The 26,271-nt window shown below is 31.9% G+C and overlaps 1 protein-coding gene across 7 annotated transcripts in view; it reads left to right on the top strand.

The window, feature by feature from the left end:
* ssh (Protein phosphatase Slingshot) overlaps positions 1–26,271 on the top strand; it is an 80,918-nt gene that overhangs the window by 26,877 nt on the left and 27,770 nt on the right. For 4 of the 7 annotated variants that reach the window (XM_015319622.2, XM_015319620.2, XM_015319621.2 and 1 more), the window contains one exon: positions 11,501–11,660. In XM_015319622.2, coding sequence (XP_015175108.2) covers positions 11,501–11,660 — 160 coding nt within the window. Of the gene's footprint in view, positions 1–7,760; positions 7,808–9,577; positions 9,809–11,500; positions 11,661–26,271 lie in introns of those variants that run through there. The other 3 variants (XM_089172775.1, XM_089172776.1, XM_015319625.2) reach the window with 2 other exon arrangements.

Genomic DNA, 26,271 nt, shown 5'->3' with positions numbered 1-26,271 from the left:
GGTAAAGAAAAATAAATATTAAAATAAAAATAAAATTAATGCTCTTAAATATATGTGTTTCATAATTATAAAAGTAATCATCTTCTAAATTATATATCTTTTGGTTTCGAGATATTTAAAAGAAATTACACATTTAAACATTAAATAAATACATTTTCTATATAATATTGAAATAATAAAAAACACTATCTAACACTATTATTATTTTTTTTTTTTGAACAATATCGTGAAGATTATATTGAATTAATTTAAATTTAAAATAATGTGGTATAAAATAACTAATATAAACTTATTTTATGTTTTTTTTCTTTAAGTTTAACTCAGAGACCACTTTCATCGATTATGGGCACATATATGCAAAAAAAGAAATTCTTCTTCTTCTTCTTCTTATTCTTCTTCAATTTTATCGTATATTTTACACACATACGTTTTCGTTCAACGATCGAAGCATATGAATTTCAATTTCTATCATCACGTGTACGTATAACGTGATAATATGTGTTGTTACTTTTCAACGTGTACACCTACAACAAGATATCTTATTCTTGATGAAGAACATAGTTCGTTCAATTTAATACGCTTTACGGTATTATGTGTGTATGTGTGTATGTGTGTATATATATATATATATATATATATATATATATATATATATATATATATATATAGTTCATCCTTTATAAAAGAACGTTAAATAAATTTCATTCATTGACGTCTTACAATCCATGGGATGGATGACTCAATGAAATCTTTTTCTTCTTTCTTAACATTTAAATGCTTCTACAAACATTAACAACTCGTTTTAATACATAACTAACCAATTGGGAAAGAGGAAAGGGGAGTCAAAAATTACGTAGGGGGAAAAAAAAACATTAACAAAATGATTATACCGAAAAAAAAAAAGAAAAAGAAAAAAGAAACCAAAAAGATTCATTAAACTTATACGGATCTCTGTAATTTTGTGGAAATAAATTATTGTGGAAAAGAAAAAGAGAAAGAGAGAGAGAGAGAGAAAAAAAAAACGATTGCTTGCAACGCTCGTAAAAATACTCATTTTGTTATACAATTATTCAAATTACCAAGTAGAAGTTCCATTTTAAGGCTTATCATTATTTTCTCTTCTTTTATTTTATTTTATTTTATTTTATTTTATTTTATTTTATTATTATTATTTTGTTGAGTAATTTTTATCGATTTACACGAGATCGATTTTTTGCAACATTGTCAACGAGAGATAGTGGAAATACAATCTTCTTTCTTTCTTCTTGGTCCATGGAACAAAGAAAGAAGAAGAAGAAGAAGAAGAAGAAGAAGAAGAAGAAGAAGAAGGATGCTGAGAAGATTGTCGTAGGATTGATCGTTTTTATAAAAGGGCGAGGATAGAAAAAGGGAAAGGGAAAGGGAACAGGTACCAACAAACTGCGGGACATCTGTCGTTCGTTCGTTTCATTTCGTTTCGTTTCGTTTCGTTTCGTTTCGTTCGTTCATTCGCTCGTCTTTCTTTAGATGGATTCAAGTGGAACGATGAACGCGTCTTCTTCTTCTTCTTTCTCTTTCTTTCTCTTTCTCTTTTTCTCTTTCGTATCAACGGACGAAGAACGAGATGAAGAACCGGTTCGGTTCAGCTGGTTTCCAGGAGATAAAACTTCTCAGCTCGGAGCACGTGTTCCTTTTCCCTCTTCTCTTCTCTTCTCTTCTCTTCTTTTCTCTTCTTTTCTCTTCTCTTCACTTCACTTCAGTTCTCTTCTCTTCTTTTCTCGTTTACTTTACTTCTCATGCCGGTGGAAGCCGGCATCTGAACGCATTTTAGTTCTTTGTCGTATTACTCCTGCCCATCTGGTCAAAGATTTTTCTACTCTTATTTCTTTCTTTCTTTCTTTCTGTCTTTCTCTTCTACTCTTTTTTTTTTTTTTGCATCTGCTTCTTCCGGTCTCTCTTTTTTTTTTTTTTTAAAGAATATTCTTTTTACTTTTCTACAAACTTTCTATGACTTTTTAAAAAGCTACCTTTATTTACTTATTTACTTGTTATGAGTTTATTGTGAGTCCATCCGAGAGTTTCTAAAATTATCTGTGGTCAGAGTAGGTCATGGGTTCAGTGTTGGGTCCACTTGGTTAAAATTCTATAAAATGTTGTGAAATTCTAATTTATCCATTAATTTTTTATATAAACAATGAATTTATGTACATATATTAGTTAATAAACTACAATTTCTCAACACTTTATGTCAAATTGATCGGTGTATGAATATTTTTTATACTCACTGTATATATATATATATATATATACTATGACGAAAATGGTGTTGGAACATTTGTCATCGTTTATTCATTCATTAGTATCGATTTGCCATGATAGAACACCTGTGCCCATTTGATTTTATTCTCCGTGTTTGCTCGTAGAATTTCTCGTTCATTAAAAGTAAAAACAAAACAAAAAAAAAAAGACAAGAAAAAGGTTTACCATTTCATTTTTTATAACGAGACGTAGTTACATTAATTTAATCGTACGAAATCAAATAGAGTTACTTTACCTGTTGCTTTATCTCATTTTATTTTTATTTTCTTTCTTTCTCTCTCTCTCTCTCTCTCTCTTTCTTTCTTTCTTTATCAGGTAAATCTTAATAGTTTAAGAATCTAAGTTTAAAAAATAAATAAAAAGATCTACGATCAATGCCAACAAGTTGAATCATTTACGAGCGATTATTTAAATCACTAGAAAATACTTAGGGTGTGTACAAACATTATGGCAACTCTAAAGACCATACTACTCGGTTTATACATATACACGGTGTCCCATATAACTGTATTCACGATTTTTCAAGTACTCCCGATAATTTGATCAATAAAATAATTTAAACAAATAATAGATATATCAGTTCGTTGAATTCGTATTAATACGAGATACAATATTACGTAAAGTCAAAAATATAGGATGCTATTTAAAAAAAAAATAAAGGTATCCTTAACTTAAAAAATATTGCAGAAAAAAATATTTGTTTAAAATTTTTTTTCTATTGCAATGTATATGGTCAATCAAAAACCTATTAAACTTTTATTTGAAGTATCTTTTTTGTCAGGTTATCGTACTTGAAAAATCGTGAATACAGTTACATGGGACACCCTGTATATATATATATATATATATGTATATGTATATACATGTAGATAAATAGGAATGAACGTATGTAAGTTTGCCTGACGTTAGCTCGTAATTTCTTCGTTGGTGCATGAGCCTAACGGTTTAATTATTCCTATACCAACGAATAGTAATTTACGAACGTTTGCTGGACCGATTTACGTTTAACCCATCCCCCCCACACCCCACCCCACCCCCACCCCTTCCTCCCCTCATCTCATCTCGTATGATGCTTTAAACTTGAGAAGAGAAATAAAAAAATAAAAACATTACATTTAGATTTTTTTTTCTTTCTATATTAACATTGGTATTTAAAAAAATTAATTCGTATTAATCAATTGAAATGAAAGATAAGCTTTGTGTGTGTGTGTGTGTGTGTGTGTGTGTGTGTGTGTATGTATGTATGTGTCCCTGAGGAGAATCAATTAAAAATGACCTCGTCAATGTTTGTACTTTACAAAGAACATAGAAAAAACAAGAAAAACATCATGTTGAAAATAACGATGCGTTTATATGTATACACACACACATGCATCATTAGTTTTATATACTCGCGTACAATTCGAGCGGTACGTCGTGTAACTTCCGGTTCACAAGTCGACCGATTTCTGCCGGAAACTCGCGTCGATTGCATCCGCGAACGAAGAGAAATTACATATATCGTTGTGTTGTTAATATACTTGTAGTTGTATAGTTGTATAGTTGGTTGTCAAGTAGTTGTGTATCATTTCTATTTTATTTGATTGAAATATTAATAAAATATATACTATATAATCTTACGTGTATAGTATTTAAAAAATGACTTTTTAAATAGCAATAAAATAAAATAAAATATTGTCTTTATGCTCGAAAATATATATATATCCTTAATACTCATGTACCTAACTATTTACTAATATACTACTAGTATGCGTTAGTATGATACATAGATATCCGTTGAAACATAGAGTATATACCTCTGGCGAGTTTCTCGAATTAACCTTGATGATTCACGCGTGACTTAAGGAACACGCGGTGTTTTAGAAAGACACCAATAAGAGACACCCAACAACATCGGTGGCGCGTGCGAGAAAGCCGTTTTTCCCTTAACGAAATACGAGAAGCAAAGTAAAGCAAAACAAAACAAAACAAAACAAAACAAAACAAAACAAAAGTAAAGTAAAGCAAAGTGTACGATGATGATGATGGTGGTAGTAGTAGTAGTGGTAGTGATGGTGATGGTGGTAATAAATATCGAGGAAACGCCTAAGTGAATTCGAGCTCGAGGTTTCTATCTAACACGAGGTATGCAAGAAGAACTATCTTTACCTTCCTTCTCTTTTTCCCCATAATTTTCATCCTTCTAAGGGAAACCGTATATTATTTATAATATTTCTAATATTAATACGCGTATTGACTTATCCTTTACTTTGTTTATAATACTATAATACATGTAAACATATACACATATGTATATATATATATATAAATATTTTGTACTTTGACGTAAAGTATAGGATAAGTAAAGTACGTAGGATAGAACAAACAATGTTTTTATTATGAGAATACCTTGAAAAAGGATAAGTACGTTTTTCCATCGATGTGTGACTGACTGACTGTCTTTTCTTTATGTTAGTTTTACCATGTTATAATATAAGTTTGTATAATACTTTTTGACTTGTTTTCAACTTATCAATAAAATGAATGAAATTATTTTGATTTACTACAATTATGAATTCATAGTTTAAACATACTTAATTTGAATGAATTATTATTCTTTTGGTATAATTCATTTGCACATTCTCTCTTGATGGGGTTTCGTTATTACGCAAGTTTAGGCAACCATCTAATTTTCGTGAAAGGTCTCTTTTACTTATTCTCATTCTCATTCTCTCACTTTCTTTCTCTTTCCTCTCGAGTAACGTGAGAATCTACGATATTATTATAGCTAGGTGAAAAAAATTAGGAATCAAGAGAAAAGGTCGCTAGAAGTCATAAATACATATATCCTTTAGGAAGAAAGTCTAGCAGGAAAGAGAATACGAATCCTCTAGACGATGACTATGACAACGAGTTGAGAGAGTCAGTCAATCTTCTTAGTTTCATGAATTTCAAGATCGAATTTAAACAAATCTCCCTTTTCGTCTGGTATTTTCTCTTTCTTTTCTATCTGTACAAATATTGAACACTTTCTCGTTGTTTTTCCAAAAAAAAATATTATCTTACATTAATTAAATATAATATATTATTTTCCCCCATTATCATCACTTTCTAACAAACGGTTTAATTAATTGTGCATCATTCCATGGTGATGACGAGCGTAACGTAAACAAAGTTTCGAGATATCGAAAGAGTAGTAGTATCGATAAATTAGAAGAGAAATATCTCATCTATGGCATTTATTGCGTTAGCAAGCAACCAACCAACCAACCCATGCTCCTTTTAAACATCTCGCCATCTTCCCATCTTCTTCTTCTTCTTCTTCTTCTTCTTCTTCTTCTTCGTGGTTCTCGTATAAACGAAGATAGAAACGAAACACAAGTGTGCATACATATATGCGTTCTATATATGTATGTATATATGTGTATGCACACATTTACGTTAAAAGACTTGGACATTAATATTTCTGGAACGCGGATATACGTATACATATACATATACACACAAACACATGCATTTGAACTCAAGGAACCCACCGGTTTTCTTATCTTCCTTCTAGAGTCGATACTAAGTTAATGACCGTTGTCCGTGTTTGAATTCATTCCCTTTTCTTTTCTTTTCTTTCTTTATTTCTTGTTTGTTTTTTTCTTTATTTCTTCTCCTTCCTTTTCTCAGATTCAACCAACTCGGACAATAACCTCAAGTACGATAAGTAATATGCCATTTTATTTTCTTTATCCCTTTCTTTTTTTTTGGGAGGAGATTCTAGGGTTTCTCAAAGTGTTATTTGCAACCCTGTATATCGGGTCGTATAATTCAGTTTGGAAATTGTAATTATTTTCGATTAATCAAATATACGTAATCGTGATTTTTAATTGTTTTGGAAAAAATGGACAATTATTCAAGCTACGAATATTTTTTATTTTATTTTATTTTATTTTATTTTATTTTATTTTAATTTTGTTTTGTTTTGTTTTATTTCAAGATAGATTTACATTATTCGATGTATCTTGTAAATGCACATTACATTCGTAGAAAAAGAAAGAAAGAAAGAAAGAGATAAAGATTGTTATTATCATTGTTACGGTTGCACGCACTAGAAGAGATGGGAATTGTCATAACAAAAGCAGTAGTGTCTCTGGGTGGTACCGGTAACGGTGACACACTTTACAAGATTATGTTCCTCCTTTGACTTCGTCAAATCTTTAACAATAAGATGAAAGTCCATCATAACCCTCCTCACCCATCAACAACAACAACAACAACAATAACAACAATCATTAACTTCTCGTGAATATTTTTTGTTAGCAAATGTATTTGGATATAATTTGTTCTGTTTACATTTGCTTACATCTATCGCATAATATTTCGAATGACGTCATACAGTACAGAATCATCTCATATTATTATGTCGAGTGTACGAAGGGTAAAAGACAGAGAGAGAGAGAGAGAGCGAGAGAGAGAAAAGATTTTGATTGGCCGGTCACGTTCGTTCGGATTTTATGGACTCTTAACAGAGATGGGCACTTTGCAAGGAGGGCCGGGTAGGCGGGGGTGGGTTAGGGTCCTATCTTCTTCATATTCTTCTTATTCTTCTTTCTTGTCTTCCTTTATCCCAACAACGATCCCCGGCATATTCGGCGCCAGTCCAATTTGCGAATCGCTGACCGCGATAAACATACTTATTTTTCCTCTTCCTCCCCCCTCCCCCTCCCCTCCTCCTCATCCTTATTACTTGTATAATATTTTTATTAATTTTATTTCTTGGTTCCTTCTTTCTTCTTCCTCTTCTTCTTCCTCTTCTTCTTCTTCGTATTTATTTATTTTTTTTTCTTTCTTTTTTTTACCCTTTCTTTATTCGCCTCGTGTTTCGAAATTCTCACCAACGGAGATCCGTTCGTTTGCCATTGTCGACTACTTTCAAATTCAAACCCGTATGAATAATAAAAAAAAATGCGAATAAAACAATGAAAGAAGAAAAAAAAGAAAAAGATTTAAAAAAAAAGTTGGATTCGTGAAACCCTCCGTTCAAAAAAGAAAACATAATCTGCTTTCTCGAGTTTATGTAGGTGATTTAACAAAAAAAAAAAAAAAATAGACAGAATAAGAAATATAACTCAAGCAACCAATCCGAAAAGAAATATCTAATTCGTTGTTTGAGTTTTTTTCTTTTTTTTTTCGAAATGTTTGAATGGGATTTAAGAAGGGAAAAGATTTATCGTCTTGACTTGTGCAACAACAATTCACAATCAGACACGATGCGATTTCCAATAGGGTGAGAGAGATTTGCAAATTATCTCGATTTATATCTGTCTTTCTCTTTCTCTCTGTTTTTTTTTTTCATTTTTTTTTTTTTTCATTTATTTATTTGCAACCAAAGTTAACACATTTGTCCCAGTTAGGAAACAAGAAAATCTTTTCTTTATGAACAAAAAACAAAACTTGATCTCTTTATTTTTATCTGACTGTTCTATCTCCAACAGGTCTCGCATTATAATAAATCAAATTTGTACCTGTGGAAATTTGTGAGGTAAGCATTATACAATGATGCGTGTGTGTAATACCGGTTATCAAATGAATTCAAAAATCAAAATATTCAATTTCATTGAAAATGTTTCTTAAATATTAGAACAAAAAATAAAGACCCTACTCGATAGTTTCTTCATTTTCATATTTAACATAATTAAGTAGTTTTCTTTCTCTTTCTGTGTATAAGTGTGTAATTATGTATACATGTATATACGCAATTTCGAGCAAGATTCTGACGCGTGATGTTAAAACTAAATTTAACACACGTGGATTTATATACGATGACAACGGTGTTTTTTTTTCGCGTATTCGCGTTTTTGGTTACTCGTCATCATCGTTGACGGACAATGATAACTACAATTATAATGAAAACGTGTATTATCTCTTTAGTGTGAAATGAATCAAAGTTATAAAATAAGAGAGAAAGGTAGAAATTATAGAAAGGGTTAGAAAGAGAGCAAGCAGCACAATTTATCACGTTCTAGAATCTACATGTTTCAAAAAATTAGAGCACGATGATCTCGAGAGTTGGGTTGGGTGATATGTGTGTATGTGTGTGTGTTCTATTGAAGCCAACAACCAACACTTTCTTCTTTTATTAAAAATTTCTTTTTTTTTTTTTATCTTTTCACATATATATATATATATTCACCTATTATATTTCTCTGTTCATTTCTTCTCTCTTTGTATAAATCTCGTGTAAAAGCATGTGTAATATCTATCCAACAAGAGAAAGAGAGAATATAGCTCTTTCTCTTTCTTTTTCTCAGCTAATAATACGTACGACCGTTGCCAGCTAACACGTGTGTATAATATATATATGTATGTATGTATGTATGTATATTCGCTTGAATGCGCCCACGCATCAGCGACGAACATCGTATCGCATCTCATCGTCGTCGTTTCGTCGTTTCATTTCTAGCTTAAATCCCAGGAGATGATTTTAGTATCCCGACGGTTCTCGTTCTAATCGCACCACAAGGTAAAATCCTAAACCCAACAACCAACCAACCAACCAATCAACCAACTAACCAACCAACCAACCAACCAACCAACCAACCAACCCATCTACCTACCGACACGCGATATAATATTCATTCTACAAATCATTTTCTCTCTTATCCTATCCTCGTGAACTTCTATTAGGATTTTTTCTCCTCCTTCCCTCCTCGTGTTAAGTGTAATCACGTATTCACGTATGCACGCACGCACAAACGCATGCATGCACGAACGCAAGCAAACTTAAAACGTGTATCTACAAAGAAGACACAATAGGAGATTAAATCGTTTTTTTTTTATTTTTTTATTATACATAGTATTGTGAATTTTTTATTTATATCTTTCGTACACACACACACACTCTCTTTCTCTCTCACTTATCATTTTTTTTTTTTTTTTTTTAAGAAAAAGATAACAAAATATTATTGATCATTTTTATTATCTATTTAATTTTGTAATATATTATAATATATTTTTATTTTTATATATTATATAATATATTATATTAAGAAATATATTTAAAAATGTATATATATATATATATATATATATATATAGATCATAAACAAGACGTAGCGTAATATTTTTTTTAACCATCGTTTCTTTCTTGTTTGCATCCTTCTGATTTTGATTTTTTGATTTTTTTATTTTTATTTTTAAAACCCTCTCTTCTCGAAAAGACGACGACAACGACGACGACGACGACGACGATTCAGGTAGAAATATTCGGGAGATATTTTTGAAAGAAAATAAAATAATAAAAAAAAAAAAAAAATAAAGAAGAGGGAAGATAAAAAAGGTGAGGGTTTGAGGGTAGGATGGGAGGAGTAGAGTAAGAAAAAAAGAGACAGAAAGAGAGATAGGAGATAGAAATTTTTGGCCAATATATAGGGCAATCCTTTTTTTCGTGTTAACCCACCATTACGGAGAAACCTGTAGAAGAAACCCCTGCAGCAACGAAAGCAGGGGTCCCAGCTATTTGCCTGAACGGCTACGTGGACAGGTAAGAAATACCTTTTTGTGTGTGCGTTGTGTTTTCTTGTTGTTGTTGCTGTTTTTGTTGAACGGATAAGAATGAAGGGAAGATATTCGAGAAACTGCTATTCCTCTCTCTCTCTCTCTCTCTCTCTCTTTGCCTGTTTTAAATCCTTTTCAAACCTTCTTCTTCTTCTTCTTCTTATTCTTCTTTTTACCCTCCTTTCTTTTATTTTTTATTTTATTTTATTTTTCATTCGTGTATCCCCGTCAATGGGTGAGTCCTTACAAGGGCATCTAGTTAAAAAAAAAAAAATTTTTTTTCTTTGCTTTTGACGAATGCTGTGTGTCACATATTCATGTGTATGTATTTATGTATGTGTGTTAGTGAACATCTGCTGAATTTAAAGCTACTATTCCATTTGAAAACGTTTGTGTAAGGTTCTTCTATTCTATGCACATATGTTGTATTATATGTGTTGTATATATATATGCACCTTGTTCTCTTCTTCATTCGTGCCAACTTTACGTTTCTTTAATTATCTCGCGAGCTCCTCCTTCCCGTCCTCGTCTCTGTCGCATATCTTTCTATAGTAATATCTTTCAGAAGGTCAAGATCCCCTTATTATTATTAAAATTATGTGTGAACATTTTCCAACAAGTTTTCTTCAAAATTACTTAACATTTGTTTTTTTTTATCTTTAAACTGGCTGTGTAGGGGCTGTGTCACAAGATTTTATTTATCTATCAGGTTTAATTAATCGATAATCAATAACGTGTTAACGTGTGTTAACATAGATATATCAAATTTATTTATTTTAATGATGATATTAATGATCAATTAGTGTGTTCTTATCAAATTACAACTTTGTTAATTCGTTCATTCGTTCATTCAACGTTAAACCTTGAACTTGAACAACGTATACTTATTTTTGATTAGTGTTAAAGTGAAAAAAAAAAAGAAAAAAAACTTAATCGTTATTTCTTATCTTGTAAGAAAATGAAAGAGAGAAAGAGATAGTTGAAAAATGAAAGGTGAGTGAATCATGCAACGTTTTCAAGATTTATCATAGTGATTTTGTATGATAATCTTATCTTATTTTTTTTTTCTATCTTTTTCTCTTTGAATTATACTTTTAAATTGATCACTATTATCGATCAATTTATTATCGAATAACTAGGATAAATATACATATATATATATGTACATACGTGTAGTAATAATTCATGATTATTATTTGCATTGATTTTCGATCGTGTTTACTTTTTTTCTATTCTCTTATTTTATATTCGTGAATCACGATTGGACGATCAATATTCATGATAACTATGCTTGACGAATATTACCAATCGTTCATCGTTATATAAGAAGGATTATTGTGTACTAGGACACAACGATTACTATACGAGTTTCTTGGTTTTGTATTGGAAACTGTGAACAATCTTTACAGACACGTTGTCTCGTTTTCTTTATTTGCAATCACTCAAAAGTATGTCGTAAATCATGGTGAAAGTTTCCTAACATTGTTTTTCTTCAAATACTATACATAAAATAGTATTCTATATATGTAATATTACTAGATGATACTGTATATAATATGTATTGTATAATACTACAAATAAATACTATATTGGAAAATCATTATTACATTTATTTCTAATTTAATTCTTTTATTTGTTTTTGATTAATAAATGTTGTTATTATTTTTTTTTGTTACAGCCTGAGCGAATGTTACTTCGCAGGGAAAGGTGCAGCCCTAGTTTTACCACCAAACGAAAGGGCCCGACCCTCGAGGAGAGTATCCGCTGCAGGATGCGATATTCAGCAACATTTACAGTCCATGTTTTATCTTTTGAGACCGGAAGAAACCTTGAAGATGGTGAGTATTGTTTTCTATCTCACATCTTTTTGATTTTTACACGTGAAAAGAAAATAATACATCGATGTATAAAAAAAAAAAAATAAATAAAATAAAGTAACGTAATCTCTAATTCCGCGAATTTCGTGCCATGAATTTGGCAATGGATCCACGTCATATTATTATTACTCGCGTGTAAAACGTCATTTATCAGAAAATAAAATAGAAAAGAAAAATCAGATAGAAAGTGATGAAAGATCGTTTGACGTGTGCATCGGTAAATATAAAATCGGCAAAATATTTCTCAACGATCGAACGAGCATATATATATATTAAATATCACTTGCGTAAATTCGCGACTAAACTAACGGTGTAATTTTTGCTATAGATATTTCAAATATGTCTCTGTGTGTGTGTGTGTGTGTGTGTTTATGTAAAATATACTTACATACTTATGCAAGTAGAATAGTAATGCAGAATGCAATAAAGACGACGTTGTTTTCTCAAAATCGTAATCGCCACGTGCATTTGATATTTTTCGAAGGGTAAGTGGGTGTCAAAGGGGGAAGGGGGAGAAGGAGGAGGAGGAGGGAGGGAGGGAGAGAAATTGGCAAGCAGAAACGTAGTGGCATGGTTTCTTTGGCTGATCTGTGTCATTTCTGTTTGATAAATCGTTACCGATATCATTCTATAATTATTTATGATGTTAGACATGTATGTTTTATTACTGTTTGTTTGAATCAGTTAGGAAATTCTCAAATGCAGTCTTTTAAACATTTTTATTTTTTTTTATTTTATTCACGTAGCTGAAAAAAAAGGGAAGGGGGGAAAAGAAAATATAGGTGTGTCAATTTGATCGAGAATCGTGTTTTATTCGACAATTTTCGGAAATATACGAATCAAGGCAACACACACACATCGACCTGGAATTTTTCACGTGGGTTCGTCGTCTCGTCTGGTCTGGTCTGGTCTGGTCTGGTCTGGTCGAGTCAACGAATAAGTGGGCTAAAGGCGACTCGCATATGTTGCGTTGTGTTGTATGTTGTATATGTTGTATGTTTTATACTATGGGGTCGCGTCGAGGAAGGCAACGGGCAACAACGAGGTCGCGGCCGATGAGAAACGAGTACTTCCGGTCGTGCTTTGCGAATAAACATGAGACGATGACGACACAAACATAAATACAGACACTGACACTGATACAATCATGAACAACGATAAAATTGATTTTCTTTCTACTAGCAAATTGATTCCTTTGCATGGGTTCTTCAAAACTTTCGAAAATGAAAAAAAAAAGAAAAAAAGAATAAAATATAATACTCTAAGGATTTTGACGAATGAAGACAAAGAGAGGAAGGGATAGAAGAAAGTCCAGTTTTAAATTGCTTGAGGGGAGTCAACCTTGACATGGGTTCGTTCGTTGAGTGATATATGGTACATTCGCGAAATAACGGGAGGCTTCTTACGGTTTTAAGTGTCAACCTCGACCCACTCTTGATTATTTGCCGCCCTCGTTTTCTTTTACTAGTAGTAGTAGTACTTTGCTTAGAGTGAAAATGTTTTTTCTTTTTTTCTTTTTTTGTCTTTTGTGTAAAATTTTTACCGTCATTTTATCATAGTAAAAAAAAATGCATTCTTAATTATTTACCTTTTACAATACTTCGAGTTATATTATGTTTATTGTGGAAAAATGTATTCTTTTTTCTTATAGAGAGAGTTCTTTCTCATTTTTTCTTACCATCGTTAAAATGTTTCCTCATCATTTTATCAAGTTAGAAAAATTCCTATTGCATTTGTATCTCATTCGTTGATAGTCGATCGGTAAGTAAAGTTTTCTCGAGAATACGAGAAGAACGCGAAACTGGTCCCTTACAAGGATAACGAGGTAAGGGGGACGTACGATTCGCTACAGGTCGTTTCGACGACTGCTTTTCAGAAAGGGAGGAGAAGTTGAAGGGAAAGAGGGTGAGGGTGAGGGAGAGGAAGAGGGAGAGGGAAAGGGGCCCCGTTACTTTTTATGCCTCGCACTTAAACTTACGACTCGAACGTACCCAACAACAACCAACTTTGCCTTCGGGCAAGTTCCTTTTATGCGTAAAGTGTCAGCGACCTCGAAGACCATTAAACTTCTCTTCTTGCTTATCCACTTCCGGTGCTAGTGATGATGATGATGATGACGATGATGATGATGGTCGTGCTGGTAGTAGTGGTAGTCTTACATTCGTGTACAGTCACTTCGGGTTCTTCGTCTTTCATAAATTTTCATTAATTTCGGATCAACTTGTATACGCATGACCGATCTTCGATCTTAAGTATCTAACTTGTGGGCTTTTACGATCTTGCTTATGTATTATACAACCGTATAAATGTTTATATAGTTAAATGTATATATAGTTTATTCTAGAGTATATTGAAATATATTTTACTGTGTGTGTGTGTTTGATTTTCTTTTTATTAGGAATAATATATTATAACCATATATATATATATATATATATATATATATAAGTGCATACAATATAGTATAGTATATAGTATCAATATATATAAGTACACATATGTATATATTGAAATATATTTTTTTTTTTATATTATTTACTTTTTATCAGGAATAATGTATTATATCTTTCAGAAGTTTTAGATTTACCATAGTTATATATATATATAAAACTAAATAAATAGATGAGATATCTCTGTCTCGTATTATTATTATTATTATTATTATTATCATTAGTATTATTATTATTAGACTTAAGTTCGAATAATGAGATAAACTTATGCGAATGGAACAATCGCGATAAATTATCGTTAGCCCACGCGCGTATAGTTTGCTGCGCGGCATTGCGCGACTTTGCTTCTTTTCCGGGGTTGCTGTATAAGAGGGATCGTATTTTATTAAACGACGAGATAAAATCGTTCTTGTAAACGCGAGAATGATCTTTTCTTTTCTTTTTCTATCTGTTAGAGATTCAAATAAGCGAAAATTGTTTGACCGTGACCCTTGAAATCGAATAGAATCGAATAAAATCATCTATTCGTGTGGGAAACTTACATAACTTCAAGAACATGATTTATCAATTTCAAATGATTCCTGATTGATGGATGGGTGAGTGGGTGGTTCAATGAGCGTTATATCATCTTGATAATTATTTTAAACAAAAAATAAAAAAACTAGAAATAAAAAGTAAAAACCTTGTCTTATCAATTTCAAATGGTTCCTAATTGAGGGGTGGGTGGGTGGTTGGTTGGTTCAATATACGTTGTATCATCTAGAAAATTGTTCTACATAGATAAATAAAAAATAAAAATAAGAAGGATGGTAAGAAATGATAGAAAAAAAGATTTAAAAAAAAAAAATAAAATAAAAGCAAGGCGCAATTTCAATTTCGATGTTCGCCGATCGAAACTAGGCTACCGCGAGCCACTCGAAGGAGATAAAACGAGTTTTACGACTTGGCTTCTGGCTACCTTCGTCTCTTTCTTGAGCTCTCCAGTTAACCCTCCCCCTTTCTGCCTCTCACCCCCTTCACCCTTCTCTTTCTCTTCTTTCTGTTCTCTCTTACACGCTCGACTTATCGTTCGAGAGTATTGAACAGCCACACCACAGTCAACCAAGCCAGCCAGCCAGGCAGCCAGCAAGCCAGCAGGCCAGGTCGCTTCATGAAAATTCATTTTGTTTCCCCTTACGCCAACACGCTCGCAACTTTCAACGAGGAATTGGAGAACGAAAGGAAATTTTAGTCTCTTTCTTTCTTTCTTTCTTTCTTGCCTTTTTATAATGGACCTCTTCCTTTTTGTATTCTTCAATTACAAACTGTAATTTGTTAGTGTTGGATACTTCAATGCAAATGCTAAAACCAACCATTGATCAAACCAAGTATTGATTCAGATGTTAGATTTTTTTATTTCAATGAAAACTTTGTATTTAATCTTTCTCATTTTTTTGTTTTTTTTTAATTATTTAAATAACGTTAGGATTTATCACAGGAAAGGTAGGCGGGAGGGGGTGTAATTTATGCGTACAGCTTTGATCCTCGGTAAATTAAAAAAAAAAAAGAAATAAAATAAAAAATACGTAGCAAAGGAGTTTATCGTATCATCGAAGATTCTTCTTCGTTTTTCTTACCAACCCTTCTTTCCCTCTCTTTCTCCTTTCTTCTACATCCCCTTTACGTATTCGTAAACCCACGGTACCGTAAGTTTTAAATGCTTTTTCTTATCTAATGGCCGGATAGCACAAAGTGAACGTTCGCGTTTAACAAGCCTTACCATACTTACGTACCAACAACGCAAAACTCATATGTACATAATACACACGCATACACACACATATGTATATATATATTTATATATAGAGGAGAGGATATATATTTACTAGAACATTTACACAGTTAAAACTGATGGTGGTGGTGTATGAAACGAACACCAGGTAATGTTCCGATGTATCTTAGCTTTCTTATTCGTGTTACCTGTTCACCTTCGGCTCAAGCAGGATGCCGGGAATTCGCAAACGCACCTCACCGGAGACGTAATCGTTCGCAAATGTGACGCTCGGCCAAAGTATAATAAATAATCAAGTAAAATGTCAATCTTGCGTTTATTCCAGACAAATTTCATAAACGGTTTCATTTTTATGTTTATTTCATTTGTTTGTTTATTTTTTGGTTTTAACAAAATTCTTTTATTAATAGGATATATATATATATATATTCTTTTAATTATCCTATGTAAAAATTATTGATCAAAAAGTTATTGTTGTTATTGTTGGTGTGTACATGGAGTTACGTGTTGTAAATGTAAGTAGAAGAATAGTGTGTTGGTGGCATACTTTCGTCACGGTTAGGGAAACGTGACGTAGAAAATGACTCCGTGTCTGTTGCACTCTACACGTGACTTTGACAGCTATGTATAAATCGTGAAAGATATAAAATAACAGATAGAGATGATAGATAAATAGATAGAAAGATATAAATTAGTTGATAAACATATTTTGAATGTCATTCAATTGAAATAATTTTCCACTTCTTTTTTTTTTTTATTTCTTGTTCGAATTTGTTTAATAATTGCTTACGTAAATTCATTAAAAAGAGAAATATTTAACGGAACGATTCCGAGTAAGAAAACGATGTAACCGGTCGACTTACAAGAGAAAAAAAAAAGAGAGAGAGAGAGAAGAGATTACAACGGTACACCAAGCTCGCTCTCCCTTTCCTTTTGTCCTCGTTGCAAAAGTCGTACGACGGATTTACATGGACGACTATGGTAAATTACAATCGAGTATGGTAGCCAACAGTCAACTGTACAAGACGTGTGTAACGTTATGAAACGAGAGCGAAACAGATTCAAATTTATTTATATATATATATGTATATGTATATATGATGTGCATATTACATATGTGTAATATGTTGTGTGTATGTTTATTTTATGTTTTATATATGAATGTAACCTTTTTTAATTTTTAATATATATATATATATATATATATATATATATATATATATATATATATATATATATATTTATATATTATATATAATATATAATTTAATTTTTAATATATGAATATTAAAAATTAATTATGAAATTAGAAATATTTTTGTAGGATTATTAACATCCAAATTACCAAGAATAAAAATAAAGTTATCGGTTCAAAATGATTGGTCATTAAAAAAAAAGATAATATTTAAATATTTAATAGAAAAGGAGGAAGGAGGAAAGGAGGAAAGGAGGATAATGGGGGGGGGGTATTTAATAAAATAAACCAGTCATTTTGAGACCAGTCATTTTGATCTCTTTCCTTTTTTATATTTATATATTTTGTGAATTTTGAAATATTATATTATAAAATAATATTGTTTATTTTTAATATTTATTTTCTAATACATTTACGTAATAATTTCTCTCGTATTTTTACATTAAATCATATTTTTTCTAGGATTCGGTATTTTGTCTCTTTTTCCTTTTTTTTTTTTGTTCATTTGATTTGTTCGGTTTGTTATTTAATCTTTTTGTTTTTTTTTTTGGAAACTTTCTATTTCCGTTAATCTATCATGGGGTTCATATAGTCATGGTCATTCTTGATCATTACACCGGTAGAATTACGAAAGATTTCTCTTTGCAATTTCGTTTCCTTTTTACCATTAGAGTAGGTTGTTGCGTACTTCCCCCAAGACATATTACGACAATATATACATATATATATATATATATATACGGTGTGTATCGAAAGTAATCGGTCATGGTCGACGATGAGTAAAACCTAAAGAATAAAAATATAAAAGAAGAATAAGAAAAAAAGCAGAAGCACAAGAAAAAACATCTCCTGTTTTCTTCTTCTTCTTCTTCTTCTTTGTTGTTGTTCTTCACTCGAGGATAAAAAAAAAATCGAGTTCTGGAATATTTCTTGTGGTAATACCACCAGCAGCTAAATAAAAAAGTAAAGGAAAGAAAATAAAATTAAAAAAAAATATATATATATATATGTTAGGGATTATATCTTCTGATCATTTTTTATTTTACACGATTTCTCGTCTATATTATATCTGTTAGATATATATATATTTAATTATATAATAATATTATTTATTTTTTATTATTTATAAAAGTAATTATATATTTTTAAAAATTAAAATTATATATATATATATATGTATATTTTGTGCTTGTTTTGCGCAACGAAAAACCGGGTGTCAAAATATGCGCGAGTTGCGCTTTCGCGTGACATAATCCCGTTGCAAAAAGCGATTTGCGATTGCGCGAGTAAAGTGGCATGTGTATAAGAGAGAGAGAGAGAGAGAGAGAGAGAGAGAGAGAGAGAAAGAAAGAGAGAGAGAGAAAGAAAAAGAAAACCGTGGAAGATACGATCCAGGACGTGGGATCATGCTGCTTCGTGATTCAGGTTAGTATAGCTGGTACAAGTGAGACAAGTAAAAAAAAAAAAAAAAAAAGATAAAAAGAAGAGAAATAAAAAAATATTCTCTCACTCTCTGTATAAAGGAATTATGTTTATTATCAGATTATTTTTGTTTTCTGTTAATAGGATCTTACAGTATAGTTGTTATATTTAATTTAATATAATACAGGTGAAACTAATTGTTCTTTATTTTACCTGCTTTTACTGGTTGGTTCACTGGTTGACTGGTTGACTGGTTAGATGGTTGGCTTACTTTTGTTTTATTTATTTACATTTTTTTCTTCTTCTTTTTTTTTTTTTTTATAAAGTATAAATGCAGTTCATCGTACAACGGAGAATGATAATCGGGTTGAATATATATCGTGTATGGGTTTTATATATGTATATATGTAAGTGTGTGTATGTAATAACGTAACTTTTACCGTGATTCAGTCGGCACTTTCGCTGATACACTCGCATAAGTGAAATTTCCATCTACGTAAGACGAAATACGACGAGGGTATCATCGTAATACGTGCCAACGAAACCTTTTTATCATTTTTTATTCTTGATATAACATTATTATCTTTCGTCATTTCAAATCGATGTAATACATATACGTACATATATATATATATATATATATATATATATATATATATATATATATATATATATATACATATGTAGGAAAGTTTTAAGTGTCACAGATGTAGACGACAAACTAGTATTCAGTTGTTTTCTTTATATTTGATTTTTTGGAAAGGAAAACTCTATTCAGAGAGAGAGAGACTAAAAGAAAAGATTATGAAGGCCATAAAACCATAAACAAACTTAATGATTATCGGGATATATTGGTGCAATAAAAACCCTTTGTGCAGTGTCGGAACCTTTTGAGGAATTTCGGATTCCTATGTAAACATATGCGATACCATAAAAAGAGATAACATTCTGATGTTCTAGATTAAGTTTCTTTATGCATAATTCCCACTATCGAAAACCATAGGCTGTGTACTAGTCGGCGGACTATGGGGTGGATCATTATGCTATTAGTCAATATGATTCGTAAACTCCATCCCTCTCGAAAGGGGGGTAGGTCATTTCTGATATAAAATACGTGGAAAGAAATAAGAAAGTAGTCTCAATCGTAGCCGTAATTAGTCGTCAGTCGTAACAGTCGCAGTTGTATTATAAGTCATTATCAGTTGTAAGAATACAGTCGGTCATCTAGGTTGTAATTGTAAGATTGCGAAACTGTTATTGTACTTTTTCTAATACCTGTTTTAAATAAATCTTATTAGTAGAATTAAACTTGGGTGTATGTTCACCTCGCACCTCTCACCCTAAATAAAATTCCCTACATAGATATTTTTTGTATTTAGAAAAAAATAAAATAAAATAAAGAAAAGAAAGAAATGAGTTAGAAAATTGTTAGTTTAACATAAACTGATTTTATAAAAGGAAATGGAGAAGATTCAAGATTATTTTGTTTCCTTTTTTTTTTTTCTCTCTTTTTGACCTATCATTAGACGTGCGATATAGGATGTAATGCATTTAAGGAACGTAAAACCACAACTGCTACATGTTCCAATGGGGGAGAGAAAACCTGCTCGAGAAAAGGAGGAAGGTTTGCACGATTGCTGCTGCTGCTGCTGCTGCTACTGCAGTTCACGGATGTTTAGAAACACCTCCTCCTCCTCCTCCTTCTTCTTCTTTCAGGGCATTCCGTTCCACCTGATCCACTTATTGGTTATCCGTAAAAACTCGTTGACCAACCGGTGTTGTGTTCTAGAAATATGTGGGCGAAGTGAGAAAAAAATTGTAAATGCATAGAAAGAAATGGAATGATATAAATGACAGTAGATGCAATTATTTTTATTAGGGTAGAAACTCTTTATTTAGTATTAATTTTATTTTATCTTTTTTTTTTGCTAGAAATGTTATTATTCCTACAAATTAACTATTCAATTTAATTCATCTCATTTACACATAAATGAGAATTTAAAAAAAATAAATACTTATTTATTTCAAGTTACATAATTATTTTATTATAACATATTAGATTATAAATTTATATATTATAAACATATCATTTATAGATTATAAACATTATATAAAACTATAAAACAATTAAATAATAATTCTGAAATTTTCATCTACGATCTTTATAGGGTAATCATTAAAAAAAAAAAAAAAATAGCTTCGATTTAAACGATTAAATCAATCTCACTTTGCTCGCGTGCAATAGTTCGCGTGAGAATAAGGAAGTTTTATATTATCTTAGAAACATAAACGCTCATAGGTCGTTCGTTTATTCGACGATAGGCAGGTACACACTTCTTCTTTCTTGAACGCTTTAAATCATGTTCCCAGAGTTGAACGAAGGAAATTCGTAACGGTATTGTGTAATGACTAAGGTGAGCACATAACAACATGCACGTTCTTCGAAAAAGAGAAAGAGAATCAACATGATTAATGTGAAGACCACCAACGATAGACAGATAGACAGGTGAAGGTGTGGAGTGGGGGATAGGTGTTTATGTTGGAAGATAAAGGATGCGACAAATTAATTATTTCGATTGATAGATAAATCCGTAATTTTCATTTTATACTCGAGAAAGAAAAAAAGAAACTTGTTATTATTTTAAATTACTGTGTTAGGTGCATTTCACTTTTTTTTTTTTTTTTTTTTTTTTTTTGTTTGTCACGCGAATTGTTTGCACTATACTTGATAATCTTTTTAAAACAATCCAAGTACTTTAGAGTCGTCCCGTTATCAACCACGAGATGATTGAAGATGACTCTCGTAGGAATGTTCCTAATCGGTAGCAATGAAGAAGTAAGTATGTAAGTGTATGCTGGTTTATGTACACTGTAGGTCAAAAGTTTCCATTTTGTTATCTTTCAAAATCAACGATAAAAAAATCATGAATATATTAATAATAAAGGTAACTAATAATAGTTTGATCCTCCTTGAAGAAACGCGTAGCTACTCGTTTTACTTGAAAGAGATAGAGAGAGAGAGAGAGAGAATACAAAGAACGAAGAACGACATATGATAAACTTGCTCTACTTTCGAAAGGGCCCTACTGCTGCAGTTGCTATTGCTGCTGCTAACAGAAAACAAGTAGCTACACGTTCTCATATCGTTTCTTTCTACTTGTTGGGTTGTGATGGTGCCTCCTTAACCGTCGTCGTCGTCGTCGTAGTCGTCGTTGGGTACGACCTCTCCTCCTCCACGCTTGGAAAACTGGTTCGAAACGAGCTAAGAAGGAGTTTAACTAAGGGGGGAGGGAGGGAAAGGAAAGGGTTCACGCGACACCTTTCGACGTTCCAAAGAGAGTGGAACAATGGGCATACTTCTTTCTCAATGTTTGAATTATCCCTCTCGTTTTCGTACTTTCCTTTTACCGATCTTTGAGATTCCATTCGATTCGATTCAATTCTCTCTTTTTAATATATTGTCCCTTTTATTGAATTTTATTTTATTTTATTTTATTTTGACAAACATAATCTCCATAAAACAAATTACAAGAACATTCTTTAATATTGCAAATCAATTTTTAAAGGAATAATAATAATAGGAGGGTTGTTGTTGAGTTTTGCATTTGTGTTCCTCTCGTTTGATTCCTCTTCGAATCGAAAACGGGCGGATGTCTGCGGTAAGCCAATCGCGTGAACGCAAACTCTCAGAACGATCGTTCTGCGTGTAATTGGATCGCCATGGGAAAGTTCAAAGCCCTTTTCGAGTTTAGTTCGTTGGAAAGAAATTCCTTTTTTTCTTCTTCTTCTTCTTTCTTTTCATCCTTGTTTATCATCGATGTTTGTGATAGTAAAAAAGAGACAAACTAGTATTCATCTTATATTTTTTTACCTATTTATTTATCTATTAGTGTCATTAATGTTTTCTAATCTCATTTAAAAGCAAAAACAACACACATGAAGTTTTATGATCAGTCTAATCTACTCTCGATGGTGGTGGACAATGGTGATGGTAGTGGGCTTGTTAAAAAGGGAAATACTGTGACAAGTGGATGATGACTAGATAGACAAAAGAATGCTTCATCATCATCATTTTATGCACTTCTCGATCAAGGTCGAGAATCTCGTGCAATCGCGTGATCATTGCAAATGTGTGGATACATATGTATATGTATGCAAGTACGTACGTAAGTACCTACGTGCATTTACATACGTCATAACTTTAGAATTTCAATCAATTAATCATCACCTTTCATTTTCTAATATATCATACATAGTTTAAAAAAAGAATTATTTCACTAAAGATTTAAAAAAAAACAAAAAAACGAAAAAAAATCCTCAGACTACCACTGTGCGCCATTATTTGCATTTCGGAATAAAACTGCGAACAGAAGGAGGTTGTCTGTTTTTTATCTTTCTTCGAAAAAAAAAAAAATAATTACAAAGAGTGAGAAAGGGTGAGAGACAGAGAGAGAGAAAAAAAAATAAAAGAATGAAGTAAAAATCTTTTCAAATCTACCTGTGAGTAGTCAAACACGTTACCCCCTAAAGATTGTGTGATTCATTTCCCTTCCAGAGATTTGGTACAAAAATAACACGCGAATATTTGCTCTGTCTCTTTCTTTCTCTCTCTCTCTCTCTCTCTCTCTTTTTCCTTTTCGATTGATTTAATTGTTTTTTAAGCGCCCAAAGTGTTCTCGATCTTCCAAAGAAACCTGCTGTATTTTTTTCTTTATTTTTTTTTTTTTTTTTTTTTTACTTTGAGAAAATAAAACGATCTCTTTCTAGTTCATTTTTTTTTAAATTCTTTTTTTACATTCTCATTTGCATTCTCTAAAAAGAGAAAGACTAACTTTCGAACTTCCTCGTGGGGAGGGGTGGGTTTGGGGAGTAGCCATATTTGGTGAAAGAAATTCGTATTGAGTCAACCAATATCGTTAGTCAAACGATTTAACTTTATTTTCTTTTTTTTAAGGGTTTTCTTTTAAAAATACGTATATCGATAAAAAAGAAAAAGGTTCGAATGATGATGATGATGATAATGATAATGGTGGTGGTGGTTTGGTTTGAATTAGTACTCGTACGGAAGCTCTTTTTATTGGGACGCCCACAAAACCGGTATCTACGTTAAAAAAAAAAAAAAAAAAAAAATACCACGAGTTCATGTCGTTATAGTTAGTGAAAAAAAAGAGAGAGAGAAAGAGAGAACATTTGCTTCAAGGTCGTCTCGTTTCCTTTTTCTTTACTTTGTCTATTTTTTTTTCTTTTTTTTCTTTTTTCTTTTCTTTTTTTGTAAAGTACAAAAGAATTAGACCACAAGCCATATTTTATTAAGGAAATCAGGTTTTTTTTTCTTTTTCGTTTTCTTTTTGTTGCATCCTTTTTCTTTTCTTTTTTTTTCTTAAAAATAGAGAAAATCCTGTTAATCGAATTACCGTGAAAAGTGGATCATCATCTTGGTATTCCATGATCTCTTAATTTTTTTTTTTTTATTATTATTATGATCGTCTGGTTCTTTTTTTATACTTCGTTCGTTCGTTCGTTCGTTAATTAGTAGTAGAAATATTTCATTTCGTTGGTAGATTTTTATTTTTATTTTTATTTTTAGCACGCTCGATCGATTAAATTTTAAGAGAAGAAGTAGAAGTAGAAGAAGAAGAAGAAGAAGAAGGAAAAAAAATCTCTCCTTTAAAAGATTTTATTGGTTTAGTTGTTTAAGAGCCATCCATTGTGTGCTCGTTCAGAAAAGATATTGGTCAGAATGGAAAGTAGGTCATTGGAGGAATATTCGTTAATTAGATGGTAAGAGTTAACGACGAGGGTATAATAATCGATCCTCGTCAATTCTATCCGCGTCTTGTTCTTTTATTATCTATACACATGCACATTCTCACACAGAAACACGTACATAACATTCGTTTCTTCATTATAACTTTAGTTCAACAAGATTAACAATAAAGTAAGAGGAGAAGATCACTTTCACGTTTTGCACGAGGAAGAATTTACGTTTGCAACTCTCGTGGGATTTTCGTGACACTTCTCGATGGGTAAAGGTGTGTGGGTGTATGGTTGGGGTAAGAGGGGAGATAAAAGATCACCTTAAGAATATATCGTGACGTAGAAAAGCATTTTTTTCTTTTATTTTATTTTATTTTATTTTATTTTATTTGTTCTAATAACGCGACGAGAAACGTGATTCTGCAAAACCTGTTAGTTCGCATGGTTAATTCAATGTCGATAGAATGTGACTCGACTGAAAATGTCATTTTCTATCTCATTTTTTTTTCCTTCTTCAATTGAATGTCGAGTGATGATGATGACGATGATGACACTCGACATGATTTTATTCCTAAGATGAGCCCGCATATCTCTACGCAACATTGCAACCAACCAACCAATCAATCAACCAACCAACCAACAGAACAGAGGCAGTTGGTGGTCCAAAAGAAACAACACCAACTTAGAAAATTAACACTCTTCACATTTTTTTTTCCCCAATTCTTTATCTCGTAAAGATCTTCAACAACGTGACCTTGGTTAACTGGACCTATGTTAAATCTCAATCTTAAATTCAATCTCAATCTCTAGGCCTTAGAGTTGGCCCTTTTTCAATGTCATTCACGAGAACAGTCAAAAGAAAAAGAAGAGAAGCAAAACACAATGAAATATTCGTCGTAAACGACCTACCCCCTACCTTACCCTTACCCCTACCCCTATCATTCAGTCACCTTTTCGTCCTTTTTACTACTCGTCATCCTTGTTTTCTTTTATTATGGTTTCTTTTTTCTTCTTCTTGATTTTCATCTTCATCTTCGTCTATGTTCGTTGTTGATGCATGCTGCTGCTAAGTTCTTCACGAGTACCGTCTGAGTACAGGAGGAATGACCGTCTGGAGATGTTATCGTCCTCGGTTTCTAACTGCGAGTTACGCCCCGGGCTCGTCGCAAACCTTCTTCTCCTTCCCTTACCTACCCCTTTCCCTACCCATCCCTTTTCTTTTCTTTTCTCTTCTTTTCTTTCTCGGCGACAGCTTCGACACGTAGGACGAAACTTCTTCTTCTTCTTCTTCTTATTTTTTGTTCTTGTTGTTTTGGTTGTTGATCCTTTTTTATTCTTGTTCTTAACCGTGAACCGTTCGATGACTCGATTATCCTCGTGGGCGTGTAACGAGCCACTTTTACGGCGAATAAAATGCCATCTCGTCGAGTTTCTTTGCTATTGAATGGACTCCTCGAGTAGCTAGCTAGCTAACTTCATCGTCAGGGTGGTCGAGAGACTACTCTCTCATTGCTAACTCTTATGTTTAAATGCTGTGACAAATTAACAATTTATATATATATATATATATTCTTAATTTCTATTAGAATTGAATATTTGAATATTTTTGTGGTAACCAATCATTTTATTGTCCGAGGAAATGAAATGTTTCATATTATATCCCATAAGAAGTCACAAGACCGACTAATTAATCGTTTAATGGGGTTAAGTGCGGGTAATTACGAGGCCCGGAAGTGGAAGTGTATTTCTTCTCCTCTCACCCCTCTGTGTTCTTCCTCCTTTTTCTTCTTTAATGTTGTTACTTTATACACACACACACACACACACATCTATATATATATTTATATGTGAGATTGTTCGTATTAATTATCCCATAAACGGTACGTCCACCGCGGAAGAAACTTAAGTTAGTTGACTTTCATTTCCACTTTCATTCTTCGTAAACGCATTTATGTATTTATATATACATATATATTT

The sequence above is a fragment of the Polistes dominula genome, unplaced genomic scaffold (assembly GCF_049000335.1).
Source record: "Polistes dominula isolate Pdom_NZ unplaced genomic scaffold, Pdom_raw_medaka contig_23, whole genome shotgun sequence".
Taxonomy (NCBI): Eukaryota; Metazoa; Arthropoda; class Insecta; order Hymenoptera; family Vespidae; genus Polistes; species Polistes dominula.
Note: the sequence above shows the minus strand (reverse complement) of the source record. Positions and strands in the feature narration are given on the sequence as shown.